This window comes from Cydia amplana, chromosome 5 (genome assembly GCF_948474715.1).
Source record: "Cydia amplana chromosome 5, ilCydAmpl1.1, whole genome shotgun sequence".
NCBI lineage: Eukaryota > Metazoa > Arthropoda > Insecta > Lepidoptera > Tortricidae > Cydia > Cydia amplana.
The window spans coordinates 19,947,894-19,969,020 of NC_086073.1; the positions used below are offsets into that span (position 1 = coordinate 19,947,894).

Below are 21,127 nucleotides of genomic sequence, written 5' to 3' on the forward strand. Positions count from 1 at the left end.
CTAAAGCTTAATAACTTACATTTCTATCAACATGACAATGCCTGGCGTGCGCGTGACAGAGACAGCGCGCGACTAGAGCGAGCGCGCGCACAGTGTAGTACTGCGAGGGGGAGGCGGGGTGCGCGGCGCGGAAGGAGATGCGCACGCGACGCGCTACGACCTCTTGAACTCGGATGTGCATCTGAAAATAATAACAACGTTTTTTTTACTAGCTCTTATTTTTATTTCTCTGTCAATTTTCATGATAAACGTTCAATCTTTCTCTATCTAACTCATACCTAAATTTTAAGATGCGTTTCCACCAGAGATGTGCGAGGATGCCCAGCGAGGGATGTTTGTTAAGAATTAACAGAATACTGTCCCCTAAATGAATAGATTCTATTGGTTCATAACAAAACGCATCCCTCGCTACGCATTTAACATCTCTGGTGAAGACGCAGCTTTAAGCTTGTCCGTCCAAAGATTTCTACAAATAAATCGATTTCTGAAAAAGCATCCCAAACATTTTATTCCAAGAACAGGTTTTTATTTAGCTAAGTTGTCAGTCTGTTTGTCAGCCGGTAAACAACACGCGCCGTATATAGAAACACATGCTGTCTGCTGAGTTACGTTGTTTACTTCATGTCATGTCATAGGTGCCGCGCACAGCACAGATCTGATGGCTCCTATACACGATGGGCCAACGCCGGCCACTCCAGGGACGCAGCCATGCGGTAGAATGAGATAGCAATATCACTTGCTCCCTCTAACGCATAAATGCGTCCCTTGGAGTGGCCGGCGTTGGCCCATCGTATAGAGGAGCCATGACAGATCTACAATTTACTACAAGATTACCCACTACCCCGTCCTCCATCCACCAAATTAAACACAACGCGCTTTTCCAAGTTCATCATCATCATCATCTCCTAGCCATTATATCGGCCACATCGACTGCTTTCTACCGCTGAGAGCGTCGCTGGTGCGCTCTCAGGTGAATGTGGGTGAATGACATAGCCAATCTTTGCAGCAAATGTGCGGCCACACTCGCTGCAGGTTAGCACCCCTCCGACGTAATTACATGTGACGGCCACAGACGGTCTGGCCTTTAGCTCGTCACGCTTAGTGTCGAATTCTGAGCGTCGCCTGGCTTCAAATTCTTTTTTTTTTTTTTTTTTTTTTTTATTCAATAACAATATTACATTGTGTTTGAAATCTTAAATCTAGGCACATGCATACAAAATATATTTACAAAATAACATCATAGCTACCAATTTAAAAATAATTAATAAATACATCATCAAATAAAAATAAAAAGTCAAATAAATTAAAGTAAATATCTCCGAAATTAAATAAACATGAATTAATAAATTGAACATAATAAAGAAAAATGACAACAAGTAAAAAGTAAAATTAATAGAATAATATCAAATTCACGCACGTGCGTCTGCACAATATGCCTCCACTGTGGACGGTCACCAGCTAGTGTCTCCCATGTTGTTGGCTCTGAGCTCTCTTCACATCGGCGCTTCAACACATCTTTGAACCGCAGAAACTGGCCGGCATTGCTTTTCCAAGTTACCTGTTTTCTAACGATCAAAAGGACCTTTTTTTTATTGGGAGGAAAATCCGTTATGGATACCTCCGCACCGCAGGGACAGCGCGGAGGTTATGTCGGACTTTCACCGACTAAAAACCTCCCAGTTGCCTCCTCGGCGTCTTTCGGACGGCTCTGGGATCTCCTATGAACGCGCCAGTGCCGTCCTAGTGTTGTGCCCTTTTATGGGTCCCCTCTTTTTGCACCCTTTTTGCCCCTAGCTGCGACCGTCTCCGACCCCAAGGACCCCTTTTAGTTGCCTTTTATGACAGGCAGGGGATGCCGTAGCCGTATTCTTACGCCCGGGCTACGGGGCGCAACGATCAAAAGGACCTAGTCGTACCTCTCCGTTCTCCAAAGGCCTGGGGCTAGTGAACTGCGTTGAGCACGTGGGTTTGTCTGCCCTGCGATTCTTCGTCGCTCGGACTTTCCGTCGTCTGCGTTCAGGACGGAGATCCCACAGTTTCCTGCAATGCTCCTGAAAATGAGAAAGCTTTAATTATTACTAGCTTACAGAGGCTGCATAAATCATCTGTCAAGATATTAAGGCCAGGCGGCCTAGCCAAGGTGACGATCGCTATCGCTTCGCCGTCGAATCACTTTGTGTCTCTCTATCACTCTTCCATATTAGTGTGACCGTGACAGTTGCCTTTCGTTCGCTACGTAGCGTTAAGCAATTGGCATGTTGTCTACGGGGCCTGATGATGATAGCCCATAACTAAGCAAAGCTTGTACTATGGGTGCTAAGTGACGATATAGGTACATACTTATATAGATAAATATATACATACTTATATACATAGAAAACACCCATGACTCAGGAACAAATGTTTGTGTTCATCACACAAATAAATGCCCCTACCGGGATTCGAACCCAGGGCCATCGGCTTCACAGGCAGGGTCACTGTCACTAAGTGTCTCTATATACCCACTCTCGTCGTCTCCTTAATTAAGAGACCACCGGTATGTTCTGACTTCAATACAAATTTAAAGAATGCTTTATCTGTTTCCCTTGAAAGTTCTTCAAAATATCCTTACCTTGTCTCCAAACGCGCTGATCATCTTCCAGTCCTCGTTATCTGATGAAGAGACCTCCAAAGACCAGGCTAGTGGTCGCGGTGACGGTCCCGACTTGATGATGACGTGGACCAGCTCCATCTCCTGGAAAAAGAGAGATTTTTATACACATCACATTGCATCTAAATTGGAATAGGTACCTACTTAAATATGCAGAATATTGTTAGCTATAATAAGAGAAGAGTGCTAGTTTATTCATTTAAACGTAAAATTCCTCAAAGCCCGAAAGCTCAACAACCATTAAGTAATTAAACAACCGTGGTTCAGACACGTGCAGCGAGCAAACAGACAAACGTATCGTGTTCGGCTCTTTAGCGCACGAGAGCTAATCGTTGGGACAATATTTGAGGGTTTTAGAGAAAGGTACGTGTTTAATTGACGAATATTGATACCTTAAAATTCATAGGCTATGATAATTAGAGAGAGTTTACGTAATTGCTCTATTGTTTTTGTTGTATAACAATAGTTAGCAACGAAAATTAGTATCACACATAGCAGCGCCAAGTTTCATGTAGGTAGTTTAAGCATGTCTTTTTAGGGTTCCGTAGCCAAATGGCAAAAAACGGAACCCTTATAGATTCGTCATGTCTGTCTGTCTGTCTGTCTGTCTGTCTGTCCGTCTGTCCGTCTGTCCGTCTGTCTGTCCGTCCGTATGTCACAGCCACTTTTCTCCGAAACTATAAGAACTATACTGTTGAAACTTGGTAAGTAGATGTATTCTGTGAACCGCATTAAGATTTTCACACAAAAATAGAAAAAAAACAATAAATTTTTGGGGTTCCCCATACTTCGAACTGAAACTCAAAAATTTTTTTTTCATCAAACCCATACGTGTGGGGTATCTATGGATAGGTCTTCAAAAATGATATTAAGGTTTCTAATATCATTTTTTTCTAAACTGAATAGTTTGCGCGAGAGACACTTCCAAAGTGATAAAATGTGTGTCCCCCCCCCTGTAACTTCTAAAATAAGAGAATGATAAAACTAAAAAAAATATATGATGTACATTACCATGTAAACTTCCACCGAAAATTGGTTTGAAGGAGATCTAGTAAGTAGTTTTTTTTAATACGTCATAAATCGCCTAAATACGGAACCCTTCATGGGCGAGTCCGACTCGCACTTGGCCGCTTTTTTGTTGATGGTGCGGAACCCTCCGTGCGCGAGTCCGACTCGCACTTGGCCGGTTTTTTTTAAAAGAGAGCAGCACTGCTGGCAACAATAAAATTTTCGCATTTTCGTTCGTAAGACTCTTAAACGGCAATTTGTATATCTTATTGCATGGACATAAGGCCCATCGGTAGGCAGTTAAATGTTTTACTACGTTGGTAACAGTCCTTAAAAGTTCATAGAAGGGAAAGTTGAAGCAAAGAGGAAGAAGGGAAGACCAAGGAGAGCGTACATGAATCACCATAATAGTGCTGTAACCCCAGAATACATATCAAATATCAAATAATAAAGGAAAAACTCAATATCGTGTCGTATCAGGGTATCGTATCGTGTCGTGTCGCTCAATGTCCTGTCAAAGAGAAGGCAGACCGCCAAACATGGAAATTCCTCCACCGACAAGAGTCTTAAATATATGATGATGAAACAGTCTTTTACTGCATAAAATGGTTCAACTAAAACGGCTACACAGGACGCAAGTGCAATCAGATGCATATAAAATTCGACACGTACTGGCTAATTGCAAATCTACGATCTTGTGACGCGAGACTAGGGTTTGCACGACGGATCCAAAATGTATGGGAAGATCCGCGGATCCGGATCCAGATCCGGATAATTTCATACATTTCGGATCCGGATTGCAAACCCTACGCGAGACCTGCAAGCGAGACGAATAACATGCTAGTATATTGAAATCGAATAGTAACAAGTATAAAAATAAGCATTTATAATATACAATATACTAAAAAACAGTAGAAGAAGTAGGTAAAAATACGGCAAAACTTTTATAAGTTTACTAATATACAAAATATGTAGGTAATTCTCAATAAAAAAAAACCATTTACTTACAATGCCATTTCAATTATTTACACCCATAGTGCGTCTCATAACAATTGCAATTAGCCTTAAAACTTAAAAGAAACACTTCATCATCAGAACTGGATATTGACAAAACTGGGACTAATATCTACTCATATACATAGTTATATGTAAATCAATCAAAAAAAGAATTTTCAAGATAGGCCGAGAAATGATAGAGTTCTGAAGTACCTAACAAACATAAAAAAAAACAATAAAGAAAATATAAAAGCTTGTAAAATTACTTGAACAAGCGGTCCAATTTTTACAATCTAATCCCAACAGTTTTACCGCTGCCAGTAGATTTTACGAAAGCGATTGGAAAATGGCACCTGACCTTTTTCCGAAGACCGTCCATAATACCAGCCAATCTGAAGTACATATTTGGAATTACCTGAATACACCTAGTAGCTGGAACAATGGAGATCGATGAGGAGAAGCGAGGTATTTAAATAATCGATGCAGCAGCCAATCAAAATAGTAAGAGGTGGGACGGGGCAAGTATGGCGTCTGGTTAAGGGTAAGCAGTTTAATCTAGGAATAAGTTTTTGCAAAAAAAATGTTTAATTACCGACTTTACTTTAACACCCGCTATTAGACTTGTCAAAAGGAATCATATGAACCCAGTCTCAAGGATCTACTAGTAGACACCGGAGAGTTCCAACTAAGTATTCATCTACAATTCTACAGGATCCATCATCAGATTAGCTCGATGGTACTGAATTATTGTATTTTAATTTCGCACGTCAAGATTTTATTATATTGTTTGTTAATTACAAGTTAAGTTAACAAGAATGAAGTGAAAAAATAAGATCTAACACGTTTTTGCGTTTTCAATTACTGAAAATGTCCGAGTAGATGCACAGATAAATAATAGATGCTAAGGTTATTGTACAGGTTAATATTGATTTACTTATTAACACACGTAACAACTATCTTTATTCGACATAATTATAAACAATAAATTTTAATTAAAACTAGAAATAAAATATAAAACACAAACTACCTATAGCGTTGGCCCATCCAGGCTAACACCATGCTGAGTCGGGACCATTTCGTGGCTAATTTATGTGTTATGTTATGTAATGTTATACGTTGTAATGTTATGTGTAAGTTTGTTTATTGTTTCTCTTTTTATCTGTTTTTTTTTGCCATGAATAGACAATTTATATTCCTATAAATTTACGTACCTATAAACCGATTATAAAAAGAACACTCCATCCAACAAGTCTGACTGCGGCATGGACCCCAATGACACTGACGGCGTTACCTCTCTGTATCGCAAGGGGTGTACGTTGAGAGAGGTAACATACTATGATTCACCTACCATGAATCACCAATGTTCGAGAGCTGCTGAGTGGATTACTTATACCTTATCACAGAGATAGAGCATCTGTGCTGTAATAAGAACAAAATATATGTAGTTCCTAAACACTTGAAAAAATGTAGAATCACTTTTCACTCCCGTAACAAACTTCTATCCCCAATGTAACCGCTTAGGGGATACATTTTGGGATTAATTAATTATCTTTATTATCCATTGAACATTGTATATGGTATCAGATTAATATAGACAGAGAGTATATAGGATGAAAATTACTCTAGATACGTCTTGTTGCAAATGAATCTCCGCCGATTCCTGCCTCGCGCAACTAAACTGAGGAATGAACTGTCCCCTGCGGTATTTCCGGACTGATACGACCTTCAAACTCGAGTTGTTCTATGCTTACAGCACAATCGAGGTTTGAACACTTTGAACCGACAGTTTTTAACCTAAACCACAGAATAAAAAATAATACTAGGTACAGAAGATTGACACTCTTTCAAACGACAGATATGACTGCTAGGTGGCTCATGCGCGAGCAGGAGTCCGTTCCGTAGCGGTGCGCGGCAACTACTATGCCTAGACACCAAAATTGGTGTGAGCCGCATGTACTTGTAGGTTCTTGTAGCGACGCGACAAAATCGCGAGTGAGCCACGCCTAGCTAAACACAGATATGGAAAGTTAATCTTCCCCTTAACTCGGGAGCTTGGTCCGATGGCATCTCCTTGTAAGGCACAGCTAATGAGGGTGCCGGGCACGCGAAACGTGTGTGACTCACAAGGCATGCCCCGGACACTGAACAGGGAGTCTTTTTATATAATGGGGGCAAACGAGGACATAACGATGGTAGGCGATTACTGATTTAGTAACGGGATCTTCTATCTTTAACTTAAAAGTCACAGGAATCAAAGTTACGCTCTCATTTTAAAAGGTTTACTATTATTTTGTATAACAAGTTTTAGCAACATCAACTAGTACCATATATGTACGAGTATGTTACTTTAATGCTCATGTTAATTTTATGTTATTTCAGACTGTCGTTTTTAAATGAGAGCGTAACTCCGATTGTAAAATAGCTATTAAGAGATTATGACACTCCCATCCTGTGATTAAAATTATCAGTTCAAAAGTACCTAGTAAAGCATAATATTGGCAAAAGCTGAACCAATTTAGGTAATCGGGTTTATCATGCTGACAGATCCCTTAAAGATTACCCAGATACTATGCCGTTCTTAATTCGCTGACATAACAGCTATGGGACATATTTTTTGAGTATGATGTATGCACCTTTATTTTTAGTATTCCTCACACAATAGTGTTTAATAAAATTAGTATAAATGTCAGAGAAAAATTGGCTTAAATATACTATAAAACCAAGCCCTAAGCTGCATTTCAGTCTCTAAAAATAAAATAAAAATGTCAGCATAACCTTGAAAGAAATAACGAAAATTTTCAAGAAATTCCAACTGTAACCAACTATGAAATTACGTATCGGAAAACTTACCGCTGAAATTATTAATCCACTGAATGAAAGACGTGATTCATTCTTTCCTACGTGATTGATTATTAGTTCCAGTTGCGGTGTATTATCGTAAGATAAACAAACCTTATCGCACGCGCGATTATATTATCGCCAGTCAGGTGCGCGCTCTGCTACCACACGGTCATGTGAAATCCAAGATGGCTTCAGGAAACCTTCAGGGTATCAAAATTGAAAACAAAAGAAGACACACACAAGGACCTACGCAGATAGAAGCTAGAATCGCTAAAGTGTCAACGAGGAGTCAACCGGAATTGTATGATGTGCATACGAGTGAAAAAAAGTCGCGCAGTGATTTTGTATATGTGAATTCAGCTTATGTTGGGAGTGTGGACGATGTGAATCAGCCGCGGTTAAGTGCGCCACCTACATGGTAATTTTATGATTATGTTAATGTTGATACAAACTATAGATGGGCCGATAGTTTAATACGTAAACGTGTGCGTACACACAGGCGGAAGTGTGTCATGAATAAAAGTGGCTCTACCTAGGTGTCGACTGAAAATGAAAATGAAAAAATATTTATTTAAGATAAGTAGATACAATAAACTTATTTTCAGAGTACCTAGTTGCATGTGCCCTATAGTTGCTTATATAATAACAATTATATAGGTTGTATTTTATGCAAAATAAAGATATTTGATAAATATATATATTGCCTTGGCTAAGCTTACTTTAATTAATTCGGTAACCTTAATTGGATTGCTTTTTTTTCTCATTGTTTAATCAAATTTAACCGACAAAAAAACAAAACGAAAATACTTATCACAAATTAAAAACGGAAACGACCAGCCAGTAGGTATCCAAATTAAAGATGAAATCACAAAAAAAGCTAGGGCCTTTGCAAATAACTCTCTTCTCAAAATAAATAATTGATCTACTCTTTATACCTATCATCAACTTAAACAGTTTTCTTGACACTAGCTGCAAACACTTTAACTAGGTCGGAAATACTTCAATGAATTAATTAGTTGTATGTAAGTACATATGTAAAAGCAAAAGTGCAAGCTAGCTGATAACACTGATAACAGCAGCAATTGCAAACAAAACAATGTCACTATCACTTGCTTTGTAATAAAACAAAGTACCTACGCACTATTTATAGTTATGTTTAATGTTCATTCAAAACATTGACAAACATTCCGTCGGTATACTCGGTATTAAATACTTTGGGACTTATAATTCTTCCTTGGGGTACCCATATGAAAACATTGAGTCATTTCTATCAAAATATTTAATTTTGGGAACTAGAGTCCCAGGATCCTTGAGGTACCGATACTTGAGCATTGAGTAATGTTTGCCAAAATGTAACATTATGGGACATAGTACCTTGGGATATCAAAGGAAAGATTAGAGTGCTTCTTTAACTTTATCTTTTATTATTTATTTGTTTTGGTCTAATGTATTTGTTTTAAAGTCATGTAAAACTAAGTTTTACTGAGAAATATACCAACCAGATTTAGGTATGGTTTAATTAACTCACATTATTAAAACACAATCTTTGATCTTTTATTGTGCGTGAATGGTTATTTCTAGAACATTTGCTAAGGATTTAGAACAATGTTTTACATCAACATAACAAATATCGCAATGGATCAACGGATAAGATAATATAGATATCATTGTTACAAATAGAAAGTTGCAATCTTGAAATCGCTAACAGTTGCAAACAGTTTTTATGCAAATATAACAAAGCACGATCAGTAAGTAACTACAAAAAAACTACGGCTAGCCGTTTTACAAAACAGGGGCGTTTTGAAATGCGGCGGTTCGACGATTAGCCGGATTGAATGCGGCTGAATGAAAATCCGCCGGAATGTATTCGGCGCCATACGTTCTTCAACACGGCTAGCCGTAATGTAATACAGCGAGTCATTAGCCGCCGCTTTGACAGTTTTTAGTTCCCATTTTTAACACTCGTGGCGCTGCCTGACATAACAACAACAAACTATGAAAAACGCTGGGCTTTCCATCAAATCTGGATTTCGTCGGACTGTTTCTTTTCAAAAAACATTTCCTTCGCAACTTAACTAGACGGAGCCCCGCTTCGCGGGGCTCCTATTTCTGAGCGGTTTGCCCTTCGGGCATCTGAAGCTACCTAACGAACCTAACCTACCTACCTATTGATTTAGTGAGACGTCCGTGAAAACATTACACTTTGGTTAAAAAAGCGTAGGTAGGTAAGTAGGTTAGGTTCGTTAGGTAGCTTCAGATGCCCGAAGGGCAAACCGCCCAGAAATAGGAGCCCCGCTTGCGGGGCTCCGTCTATTTAAGTTGTGAAGGAAATGTTTTGAAAAAGAAACACATGTAGTGCGGTGGGACCATGGTAAAAATAAATTAAATTGCAAACATTGTCAAACTCCGGTTACGTAGACGACCGAAAGAACTGGTCACTCTACAATCTAAATAGTAGATACGATGCGGCTAAACGTAGGCCGCCTTATTGAAGAACGTATCGCAATGACAATCCGGCTAATCGTCGACCCGCCGCATTTCAAAACGCCCCTGTTTTGTAAAACGGCTAGCCGTAATGTAATACGGCGGATTATACAATCTGACTACGACACATACACAGTCAAAAGCTTAACCCAATTATTTTTTTAAATATTAATAAAATAACCGTCTTTCAAAAAAATCTGATTTGCACAGCAGAACTAATTTGCTTTTCCCTTTAGTTGCTGTGTATAGCTTGCTCGCGTGGTTTTCCTTTCGATCGTGTCTACTAACATAGGTTTAAAGAAGTGTCGTGTCTTATCAAATGACCTATCATTCTGCCTCGTCTATCCTCTAAGGTCCTCAATCGGTTTCTCTTCTTTCCAACAATTCGCAGCACTTCCTGGTTCGTTTTTTCTCCGTCCAACTTATCTCCACCATTCTTCTGAGTTTAAATAGTACCCATTCTATTTTCAGTGTCGTCCGTGAGCAGTACTGGGCTTGCTCAAAATGGCCGCTAGGGCAGCGTATCCTGGCCATCTCCGTGGGTCTACTCCTGGGCACTGTCATCGGGCTGACGGTCATCGTGATCCTCAGGGGCATGGACAAGGAGATCGGCCCAGGGTTCTTGATGAGGCAGTCGGTGCCGGACTAAGGAGTTGGAAACAGCAAAGTACTCATATACGTATGGACTATGTAATTTTTGCATAATATGTAAATGAAACATATATAGACTTTAAGAGCCAACAGGAGTGGTAATTTCTCCATACAAACATTACAAACGTACTCGACTGTTTCCTCCGTGGTTTTTGAAGCTAGAGCAATAATTTTTTCAACACAGATTATTATTATTAATATCTGTGTCGCACTGTTTTGCTTTTTTGGTTATTTTAGTTTTTTAAGGCAATAGAGCCCTTCAAACATGGCAAAAATGGCCTAATTAAATATGCCGCAATGAGGGGCGTGGTATTCAAAACTGATATCAGTACTAACTAAACAGTCCGACACAGATAATTTCATAATCATATAGATTTCTAAATTTGGTTAGGATTGGTTAAGTTTTGGAGGATGAAACAGTCGAGTACGAACCTCGATTTTTGAGTTTTTGTTTGTTTTGTTGTGCTGATTGTCGTTTGTTGAGATGGGACGTTAATGATAAGGGTGTGACTCATTGACCTTTTTTGTAGGAGAGTCATCACGTAAATAAATAAGGTTGAAGGGATTTATCATTGGAGGGACACCAATATTAGTTTAGTTTAAATGCTATAAGTGCACAAAATGGAAACATGGCCAAAACAGTAGACCCAAAAATAGTTCTGGTCATCTCGGTTGCGAAATAATAATTATGATTGATTTACTAAACTATAGTAGAAATCGCGAAGCGTCTGGTTGTCGTAACTGGTGACCGAAGAGCTGGCGGCTTCCTCGTATAATTTATGTTTATCACGAATAAAATACTTGATTCTGTTTATGATACAACGAGGAAATGCCGCCAGCATCCCTGGTACAAAGCCTCAAGGGCCTATATTAGATTTACGCTAGTTATTAATTTAGTTTAGCAGGTAGTACCACTGTATATATATTATGTAAATAAATGGTATTAAAAAAACTGTAGTTGTTAAATTTCGAAAGATAAATTTCATGTCAGTTGTCTTGCTGCAATACCAACTGGCGACTGAGATCATAATGCTATCTCATTTACCCTTGTTAAGACCAACCAAGAGTGTAAGAGATGGCATTATGACCAGTACGGATATGATGGTCATCTCTTGTCTACGTGACAGTGTGATAAAACGGTATCCGTCACTTTCAATCGCGCTCTGTTAAAAAGTGATGGATATTTTGTCACGTGGATAAAGCCATCCATAATAGGCCTGCAGGGGTCCACCGCGAAAACCGAAATTAGCAAATTGCGGGGATCTTTCTCTTTTAATCTCATTAAGATGTCATTAGAGTGACAGAGAAAAATGCCCGCAATTGAAGAACTTTGATTTTCGCGGTTAAAACCCTGACTCGCCACTTAGTTTTGCGGCAAGTTTGGTTCTGGACGACATTATGCAACAGGTGCCATCAATCTTGCAGATAAGCGATCAGATTAACCTTTAAGCGAGCAGCAATTAACAACGCTTTGCATACTTTCACTCAATGACATTTTCCAGTACACTTTATCACATCTTAAAGATTGTCTGTAAGCGAAATCACGGTTATGGGTTAAGTTAAGCATGCCCTCAAGCCAACGAGCTTGAAAATATTTTATATAAAAAATCTTATACCTTTAAACAAGCATTTCTTGTTTATTTATATATTTCGGGGATCTCGGGAACGAAACTGGATTTGGCCTTTGAGCGTTGAACAAAATTGTTTTGGATATCAGAACACACTGATTTTTTTCAATCCCACATTTTGATTGAAATTATCATAAAAGATTAATACCTAAATTATCATGAAAATTTTCTTAATTAAGTAATTAAAACGATTAACCTGTCGAATCCCACGATATGACGTCACCATAAGCGTTCTGGCTCATATATGAGCCGTGGGAGCTGACAGATTAAACAATAGGATTACGAGTACTTTAATTTCCGTTATTAGATAAAAAGAAAATACTTATGTTGATTAATTATAAATTATAATGATTAGGTACTAATCAATAAGCACATATATCATTGTACATATTCTAAAAGTAATTCATACGATATGAATTAATCGTATGAATCACTCGTTTATAAATAATATTGTTTTTTGTATAAAAAAACCAACCAAACGTGTATCTGGCCGTGTTTTTATTTATAGTAAAGCTGTGAACTTTTAAGAATTTAATTACTCATTTTCTTGTCTTTTAAATAGTTTGTGCATTATAAGCCATTATTATCGATAAAATCGTCTTCAATATTCGGATAAATAAGTATATATAAGGATATATAAGGATAAATAAGGTGCAAATTTTGGTATCGGATGAATTCACTTAGCAAGTTAGCACAGATGTAATATACGTTAAGCTAAGCTAATTGAGCCCGGTAGCCATCCGCTACCCCCTGGCAGGTAGGCAGGGGTGGGCAGTCAAAGTAATTTGTAATTGATTCAAACTTTCAACTCCTTTTTAACCCTGTTAGGGCAGCGGTCGGCAACCTTTTAGCAGAAGGGCCACATAGTAGTTAACGAAGTTGACGCGGGCCGCACTTTGTTAATATTTGTGACTAGACTAGACATTGTCGTTTGTCAATATTACATACAAACAAAATAGCCAGGGAGGCTCGCGGGCCGCAAGTGACAGGTTCACGGGCCGCATGCGGTCCGCGGGCCAGGGGTTACCGACTGCTGTGTTAGGGGATGAATTTTTAAAAACGCTGAAATTACTCTTCTTGTAATCTAATAATATCCGCATATAAAAAGTTTCAAGTCCCACACTATTTCGCCACCTTAGGGGATGAATTTTCAAAAACGCTGTAATTAGTTTTTTTGTATTTCAATAATATATCTTTTAACGAAGTTTGAAATTCCTAGTTTTAAATAAAACATGAACCCCATACAAACTGTCATCCCCTTTTTAACCCTCTTAGGGGTTGAGTTTTTCTAAATCACTTCTTATATCTTGTACACATTATAAATGTAACCTGGTGTGCAAATTTCAACTTTCTAGCATTTGTAGTTTCGGCTGATAATAGTACTGATAGAATGAGTAGAATAAAAAAAATAGCAAACCGATTTTGATATCATGTTCGTCAATATTTTCCTTTTTTTCTATTAAGCTATACATTAAATGTCTCAAAAATGAATTCTTCATGCCCGATTTATCAGAAAATGACAGCACACTCGACGTATTGGTTAAATAGAAGCTAGTATGATTTTTTTTCTGAAGCGCAGCGGCGTGTAACTTTGACTGTCCCTCCTGCCTACCTGCCAGGGGGTGGCGAATGGCTACCGGGCTCTATTAGCTTAGTTTTACGTATATTACATCTGTGTGAATTCAATTCATCCGATTCAATCCATCCAAGTGAATTCATCCGATACCAAAATTTGCACCTCCCATACATTGGGTGACACTACTTCCCGTAGTATGGTCACCCTATAATGATTTACGCACAACCCGTCTCCATTAGGCGTCCACTAAAATGCGATGGTGGATGCGTCGCCGCCCTTTTGTCCCTCTTTGTTCTACCTATCTAGCTTCTCATACACTCCTACCATATCCTCGTTACCATCACGAAAAAAAGAAAAGAAAAACGCCTTTTACACTTGCCTATTTTACAATTATGAAGTCTTTCGGAATCCTACCCCATGGTCACCCTATACTAATTTACGCACAGCCCGTCTCCATTACGCGTCTTCTACAATGCGATGGTATCGCGTCGCCGCCCTTTTGTCCCTCTTTGTTCTACCTATCTAGCTTCTCATACACTCCTACCATATCCTCGTTACCATCACGAAAAAAAGAAAAGAAAAACGCCTTTTACACTTGCCTATTTTACAATTATGAAGTCTTTCGGAATCCTACCCCATGGTCACCCTATACTAATTTACGCACAGCCCGTCTCCATTACGCGTCTACTACAATGCGATGGTATCGCGTCGCCGCCCTTTTGTCCCTCTTTGTTCTACCTATCTAGCTTCTCATACACTCCTACCATATCCTAGTTACCATCACGAAAAAAACAAAAGAAGAACGCCTTTTACACTTGCCTATTTTACAATTATGAAGTCTTTCGGAATCCTACCCCATGGTCACCCTATAATGATTTACGCACAGCCCGTGTCCATTATGCGTCTACTACAATCGCCGCCCATTTGCCCCCCTTTGTTCTAACTATCAAGCTCCTCATACACTGCTACCATATCCTCGTTGCCATCACGAAAAAAAGAAAAGAAAAACCCCTTTTTCACTTAACTATTTTACAATTATGAAGTCTTTCGGAATCCTACCCCATGGTCACCCTATAATGATTTACGCACAACCGTTCTCCATTACGCGTCCACTACAATGCGATGGTATCGCGTCGCCGCCCATTTGCCCCCCTTTGTTATGCCGCTATCTATCCATTGTTGGAGATGCACACGATATAATATATTAACCGTGTATTATGTATAAGATTTATTAGTAAATCCTAAGCGAATGGACTTGGCAAACAAGTGGAATAATTTTAAATTTAAAAGTGGAAAAATTACTGCCTTGGTTGAGACTTGCACTCACGGCCTCTGGATGGATACTCCAGCACCCTGCATCAAAAAAAAACATCGTTGGGAGAAGTTTCTGCTTGTTAAAAAAAAGTTTTAATTTATTTTAATCGCCTAGTAAAGTCTATTGCTACGGAAATTTTGGCTATCGTGCGGGTTTTTACTATTATTATGATATAGGAGGCAAACGAGCAGACAAATCGCCTGTGTGTGGACACTTGCAACACCAGAGGCGTTGCAAAAGCGTTGCTGGCCTTTAAGATGCTACGCTCTTTTCTAGGAGAACTGAAGGTGGAAAATGGAAATACCGCGAATACCTAATATATGATATTATTCGTGAAGAAAATGCCCAGCAGTATAAGAACGATAAATGACTCATGATAATGATAATGATGAATGTTTACAGTTTTACACACAAATCGGTAACCTCGGTCTCCCGCGATACCATTTGCAAATTGCGGGGATCTTTCTCTTTTACTCTTATTACGACATAATTAGAATGACAGAGAAAAATGCCCGCAATTGACGAACTTCGATTTTCGCGTTTATAGCCCAGTATGGCCTCTGCAATTTTTGTATGCTGCAATTTATCTGATACCTTTAATACCTTTAAACGAGCAATTCTTGTTTATTTTATATATATATATATTTCGGGGATCTCGGAAAGGGCTCTAACGATTTCGATGAAATTTGTTATACGGGGGTTTTCGGGGGCGAAAAATCGATCTAGCTAGTTCTTATCTCTGGGAAAACGCGCATTTTCGAGATTTTATATGTTTTCCGAGCGAAGCTCGGTCACCCAGATATTTTTCTATTATTTTATTTATTTTCTATGTGCAATAAAGAAACTTGTATCTTTATCTTCTTTATCTTTAAGCGTACAGTTTTTTGACATTGTTCAAAACTTGGAAAAGTCGATAACTTTATTTTTTATTGTTTAATGTCTCGTATATAATCTAGACAGGTAAGCAAATAATCAACATGTTACTAATATCATTAGCTGATAACCGCCAACGATAAGAAACTTGTAAAATTGGATTTTTGATCAATTTAATCTGGACACCTGGCAGCAAAATAAATGTAGAGTGCAGTTGCCTCATTGTTACTTATTTTTATTTAAAATTTTGTTGCACATTAGAAAAGGCGAACTTAATGCCTTCAAACATTCTCTATCTGTTAACTATAGCACCAAATATAATTGTGTGAAGTTTGGTTCTGAAAACAGTATTTGAATAAAATAACCATTACAATACAAATGAGAATCACATTGCATTAAATCATTTATCATAGGTACCTATATTATATTTGCTATATTAAAATATATAAGTACCTACCTACCAATATTTTAATTCCCGAATTTATTAATAAGGCTTACGCAATAAATAAAAAATTAGAAATAGAAATTACCTTCTTAATAAAACTATTCCATAAAGTAAAATTATTTAGACATAAGGCATGACTATCAAAATCCATATTTAAAAAAAACATCCCTAATAGTTTTACGTGTCCATTTTATCATTTAACCCGTATCTAATTTACGACCTCCTTTTATCAAACAGTAACCCCATTTACTATTAGTTACAAAAAAAATCTAAATACTATCGATCGACCTATTCTTAAACCTCAGCGTGGCGCCAATGTAAAAAAAAAAGATATTTAGTAGCAACACCACTTAACTGGGCGATTCCCAAGAATTACTCTACCCAGTATAAATATAACTCTGGTTACTTAAAGTTATAATAGATCTACGATTCTAGCTTATATTGGTTTTACTCACACTGATAATAACGAACGGTCACGTGTGCTCTAAAAAGGGAAGTATGTGTCATACGCTTTAAAGGCGCTTACGACTTTTTGGACAAGCTAATTTGGTAATAAATTGACATTGGCCGTAGGATGTTTTCGATTTTTTAAAAGTTACGTATTGGTATTTGGAGAATGTGACCCAAGACCCATTTATTACGTACGGTAAAGCACAGAAAAAAGGGGTATCTTTAGAATTAAGGAAAAATGTCAATAGGTAGCACACTTATGCTCATAAAAGTAGGCATTAAGGTACCTACTTAAGTTTGGCTGTGTAACGAAACAAATTAGGATAAATTCAGGGTAATGGAGTAGAGCACAAAATTTATTTTTCTGTATACCCACTTGCCTAAATTTGATTTCATGACCTTTATGACACGATTTAATTTAAGTATACCTAATGTAGGAAACCAAACCTATCGAAATTGTCATAAAATCGCTGTAGCAATCATATTGCAAAAAAAAAAAACATTTTTCAACTATTTCAGGACTTGTCCCCAATTTCCCGTACGCATGGTATCCCTAGCGGCGCTAGCGCATCTCGTGACGTACCGGAATACCTTCGCAGTTAAGTACTTAAGGGGAAACCGTCTAAAGGGCTATACTAAAGGGCTTAACGACTATATGAAATTATATGGATATAATTAGGTTCCGATAGATTGCTGATTATAAAAATGTTCACATAGCTTGGGTACAGTGACAACTGTCATATCAATAAAATTTGCGTTTTAATGATATAAAATAAACAGTACGGAGGTCCCTTTGTTTCACACGTTATGACAAGAAATAACAAGAAAGTTATTAGGTAATTATAGAAAAAGTGTTTTTAGGGTTCCGTACCCAAAGGGTAAAAACGGGACCCTATTACTAAGACTCCGCTGTCCGTCCGTCTGTCACCAGGCTGTATCTCACGAACCGTGATAGCTAGACAGTTGAAATTTTCACAGATGATGTATTTCTGTTGCCGCTATAACAACAAATACTAAAAACAGAATAAAATAAAGATTTAAGTGGGGCTCCCATACAACAAACGTGATTTTTGACCGAAGTTAAGCAACGTCGGGTGGGGTCAGTACTTGGATGGGTGACCGTTTTTTTGCTTGTTTTGCTCTATTTTTTGTTGATGGTGCGGAACCCTCCGTGCGCGAGTCCGACTCGCACTTGGCCGGTTTTTTATTTATATTTCTATCTTTCTCTCTGTTGAGTAGGAATATTACGGTAATAATATTACAGGTAATATGTAATTGCCTAGGAAATGATATCAGCAATGAGTAATGACCCATCTGTAGTATTATATCCAACTTAGACATACGACGGTCCTAATGCTAAGCGTAGGCTAGATATAGCCTGTGTCTAGAATGTCTAGATCGGCTCGAGTACTGATAGCGGTGTGCTTTACCGAAAGATACGAGTAATACGTTTAAAGTGGGTAAGTCCCGCTTATAAAACGAAGGTAAATAATGCTACATACTTTAGAATATTTAAATATAGGTACCTATCAGTTTATGGGGCGCGTTTATGACGGAATATATGGCCGCTGTGCGTTTTTAGGGTTCCGTACCCAAAGGTTAAAAACGGGACCCTATTACAAAGATTCCATTGCATTGTCCGTCTGTCTGTCTGTCAGTCTGTCTGAGACCAGGCTGTCTCATGAACCGTGATAGCTAGACAGTTGAAAATTTCACTGATGATGTATTTCTGTTGCCGCTATAACAACAATACTAAAAAGTACGGAACTCTCGGTGGGCGAGTCCGACTCGCACTTATCCGGTTTTTTTTATAACTACCCAACTTTAACCTTTTAAGGTTTTGGTTAAAATCGGCGGTGTTTTTTTTCATGGCATTTACCCTTAATTAAATTGCAAAATTTCAAAAGCTACAATTTTGCGTCAGCCCCCTCTTAACGGACCACCGGACTCGCAACCTATTTTACACCTAAACCAACGAGCAACTCCAATTACGGTGATAAATGTGGCAACATTCCGATTAATGGCAACACAGGTCGCCCCTTTATCACAAAACGCCAATTAAAGGCAATAAACTTGACACTAATTGCCGAATTGCGCTTTAAAAAATACAAAATGGCCGTTAAATACGGCTACAATTGCCGAAAGACACAACTCACGTTACGTTCCTTACTTGAATTTACTCTTGTTTCAATAATAAGTGAATGCCAATTTATTTTTATCACTTACCAGTTATCGTGTGATATAAATCATGATTTATATTCGATTAATCACCGTCGATTTGATTGATTTGTCAGTCAAAGATGGCTAAAGATCACTGTTAAGTACAATTGAAATTAGCGCCATCTAGTATCGAGTAGCGGAACTTTTTTGCGTACCTATACATTTCGGTAATGGTTTATATCTTCTAAGACTGATAACATATATTTTGATTAAAATAAAGACTAACGGAGAAAATAATTATGAAAATTTATATTGATTGTAAATTTTAGTACAATATTGACTAGCATTTACAGTAAGTAATATCAAGTATACCTATTGCAATAAGGAAAGACATAAAAGTGATATTTACGAAACATAAAGATAATCATATAATCGTGTCTTAACTTATTTTAATACTCAATTACCTACAAATAATGTAAAGCTTCTTATAAGGCCACGTGAATTCGTATTGAATTTTGAGGTTTATACAGTTTTGATAAAGCTCAAATTCCAATAAAATATATTACGAACATGTATGAGTTAGGAAAACAAAGGGACCTTAAAATCGAACGAAATGGCTTAACCTTAAAAACCTTATTTGCCATATTTATCACTTGCCGACCGTGCCCACGACTTCTTTCGCGTAGAAATAGTTAAAGTGCAGGGGTTATGTTATGTTGGTACCAATTGGTACTATACCACCTTCGAGCGACACCGGGAAGGGAGACGGCATTCGTACTAAGTATTTTGCCCTCTGCCGAACCGTATTATTTTCACTGTATTATCACATCACAAGCTTGCATTGGCAACCGCACAATTGCACTCCGGTGTTCGTAATGAATTGAGCACAACTTTTCATCGTTTTGGACACATCAACTAATATACAACAAATTCTGTCAATATCTTCAATAATGTTAATATCCAGAGAGGAAAATGAGGACGACGTTTGTATCCATGCTGGAAAGGCGATTTCGCGAGGCGAGGCGATGGGTATTATGAAGGTTCTCCACTTTCGTCATAAAACCCTGCTGGTATCTTCAAAACGACTTTACTTACATCAGGTAACGTAGCGACCAGCGTAACATGAGCTACGCCGACGGGGCTCTGCCACCAGGTGCTAGGGTCACCGTCGATGGCGTAAGATGCTGGGTGGCGGCGGGCTGCGGGACCATCGAGACCTTCGCATACGTCGCACACCACGCCGCGTCTGAAAGAAAAATAGAAAATGAATCGTTTGAATCGTCTAGGTGATAGTAAGGGTAACATTCCATTTCTGACCGCAGCTGCACTACTGGTACTGAACGCGTCGCTGTTACTGTAAATTTCCATAGTAAAATGAACAGTAGTGCAGCTGCGGTTGGAAATGGACTGTCACCTTAAGAGTTATTGTTGCGAACGCAACCTTTATATTTGTATAAAATCTCAATACCTATATTCCTAATGCAGTAGCTAAACGCGGCCGTTGGGGTCGGCTAGTATTCGGAAGCTTTTTCTTAAGCAACAATAGGAGCGCTCCACATACTTTGTATCGCGGCCAATTAGAGGCACCTAAACTTAAACCACCTTTTGTACTGATCAAATATTGCAAATCACTCTTTCATCAGCCTTCATACATTAACCACCGCTTCTACATTTAACCGTTTTGGCAAGAACGTTATCTTTGGAAGATTACATCAGTTTACTTTAAATCGAAGCTTTTTATTTGAGCCGTCGAGATCCTGATTTGCACGGCGGCTACATATGGTCCTTCGAGCCGGATTGTAATAAATGCCGGAAATGTAAATAAGTGTGTGTAAAGATAATATAGGTACCAGTAGATATTGGTAAATTATAAAAGTACCTAATACATAGGCGAACGGAGCCACATCCAGGGGTTCTGGGAGCAGTTCTCTGCCAGGTTCCACTGTGCCATCTGTTACCATGCTGGCACCAACGTAAATATAATATCTTAGACTTATGCCTTGACTTCTGCCGTCAGTCTCTCGATGTTGCTAAAAGGATGTTGTGATGT

The 21,127-nt window shown here is 38.4% G+C and overlaps 1 protein-coding gene across 1 annotated transcript; it reads left to right on the forward strand.

Moving 5' to 3' along the window:
• Positions 1-7,611: 7,611 nt before the first annotated feature.
• On the forward strand, positions 7,612-10,642 carry LOC134648532 (uncharacterized). Its single transcript, XM_063503054.1, has 2 exons — positions 7,612-7,913; positions 10,451-10,642. The coding sequence occupies exons 1-2, from the start codon at positions 7,681-7,683 to the stop codon at positions 10,626-10,628; spliced, it is 411 nt and encodes a 136-aa protein (XP_063359124.1). The 5' UTR covers positions 7,612-7,680; the 3' UTR covers positions 10,629-10,642.
• The last annotated feature ends 10,485 nt before the right edge of the window (positions 10,643-21,127 follow it).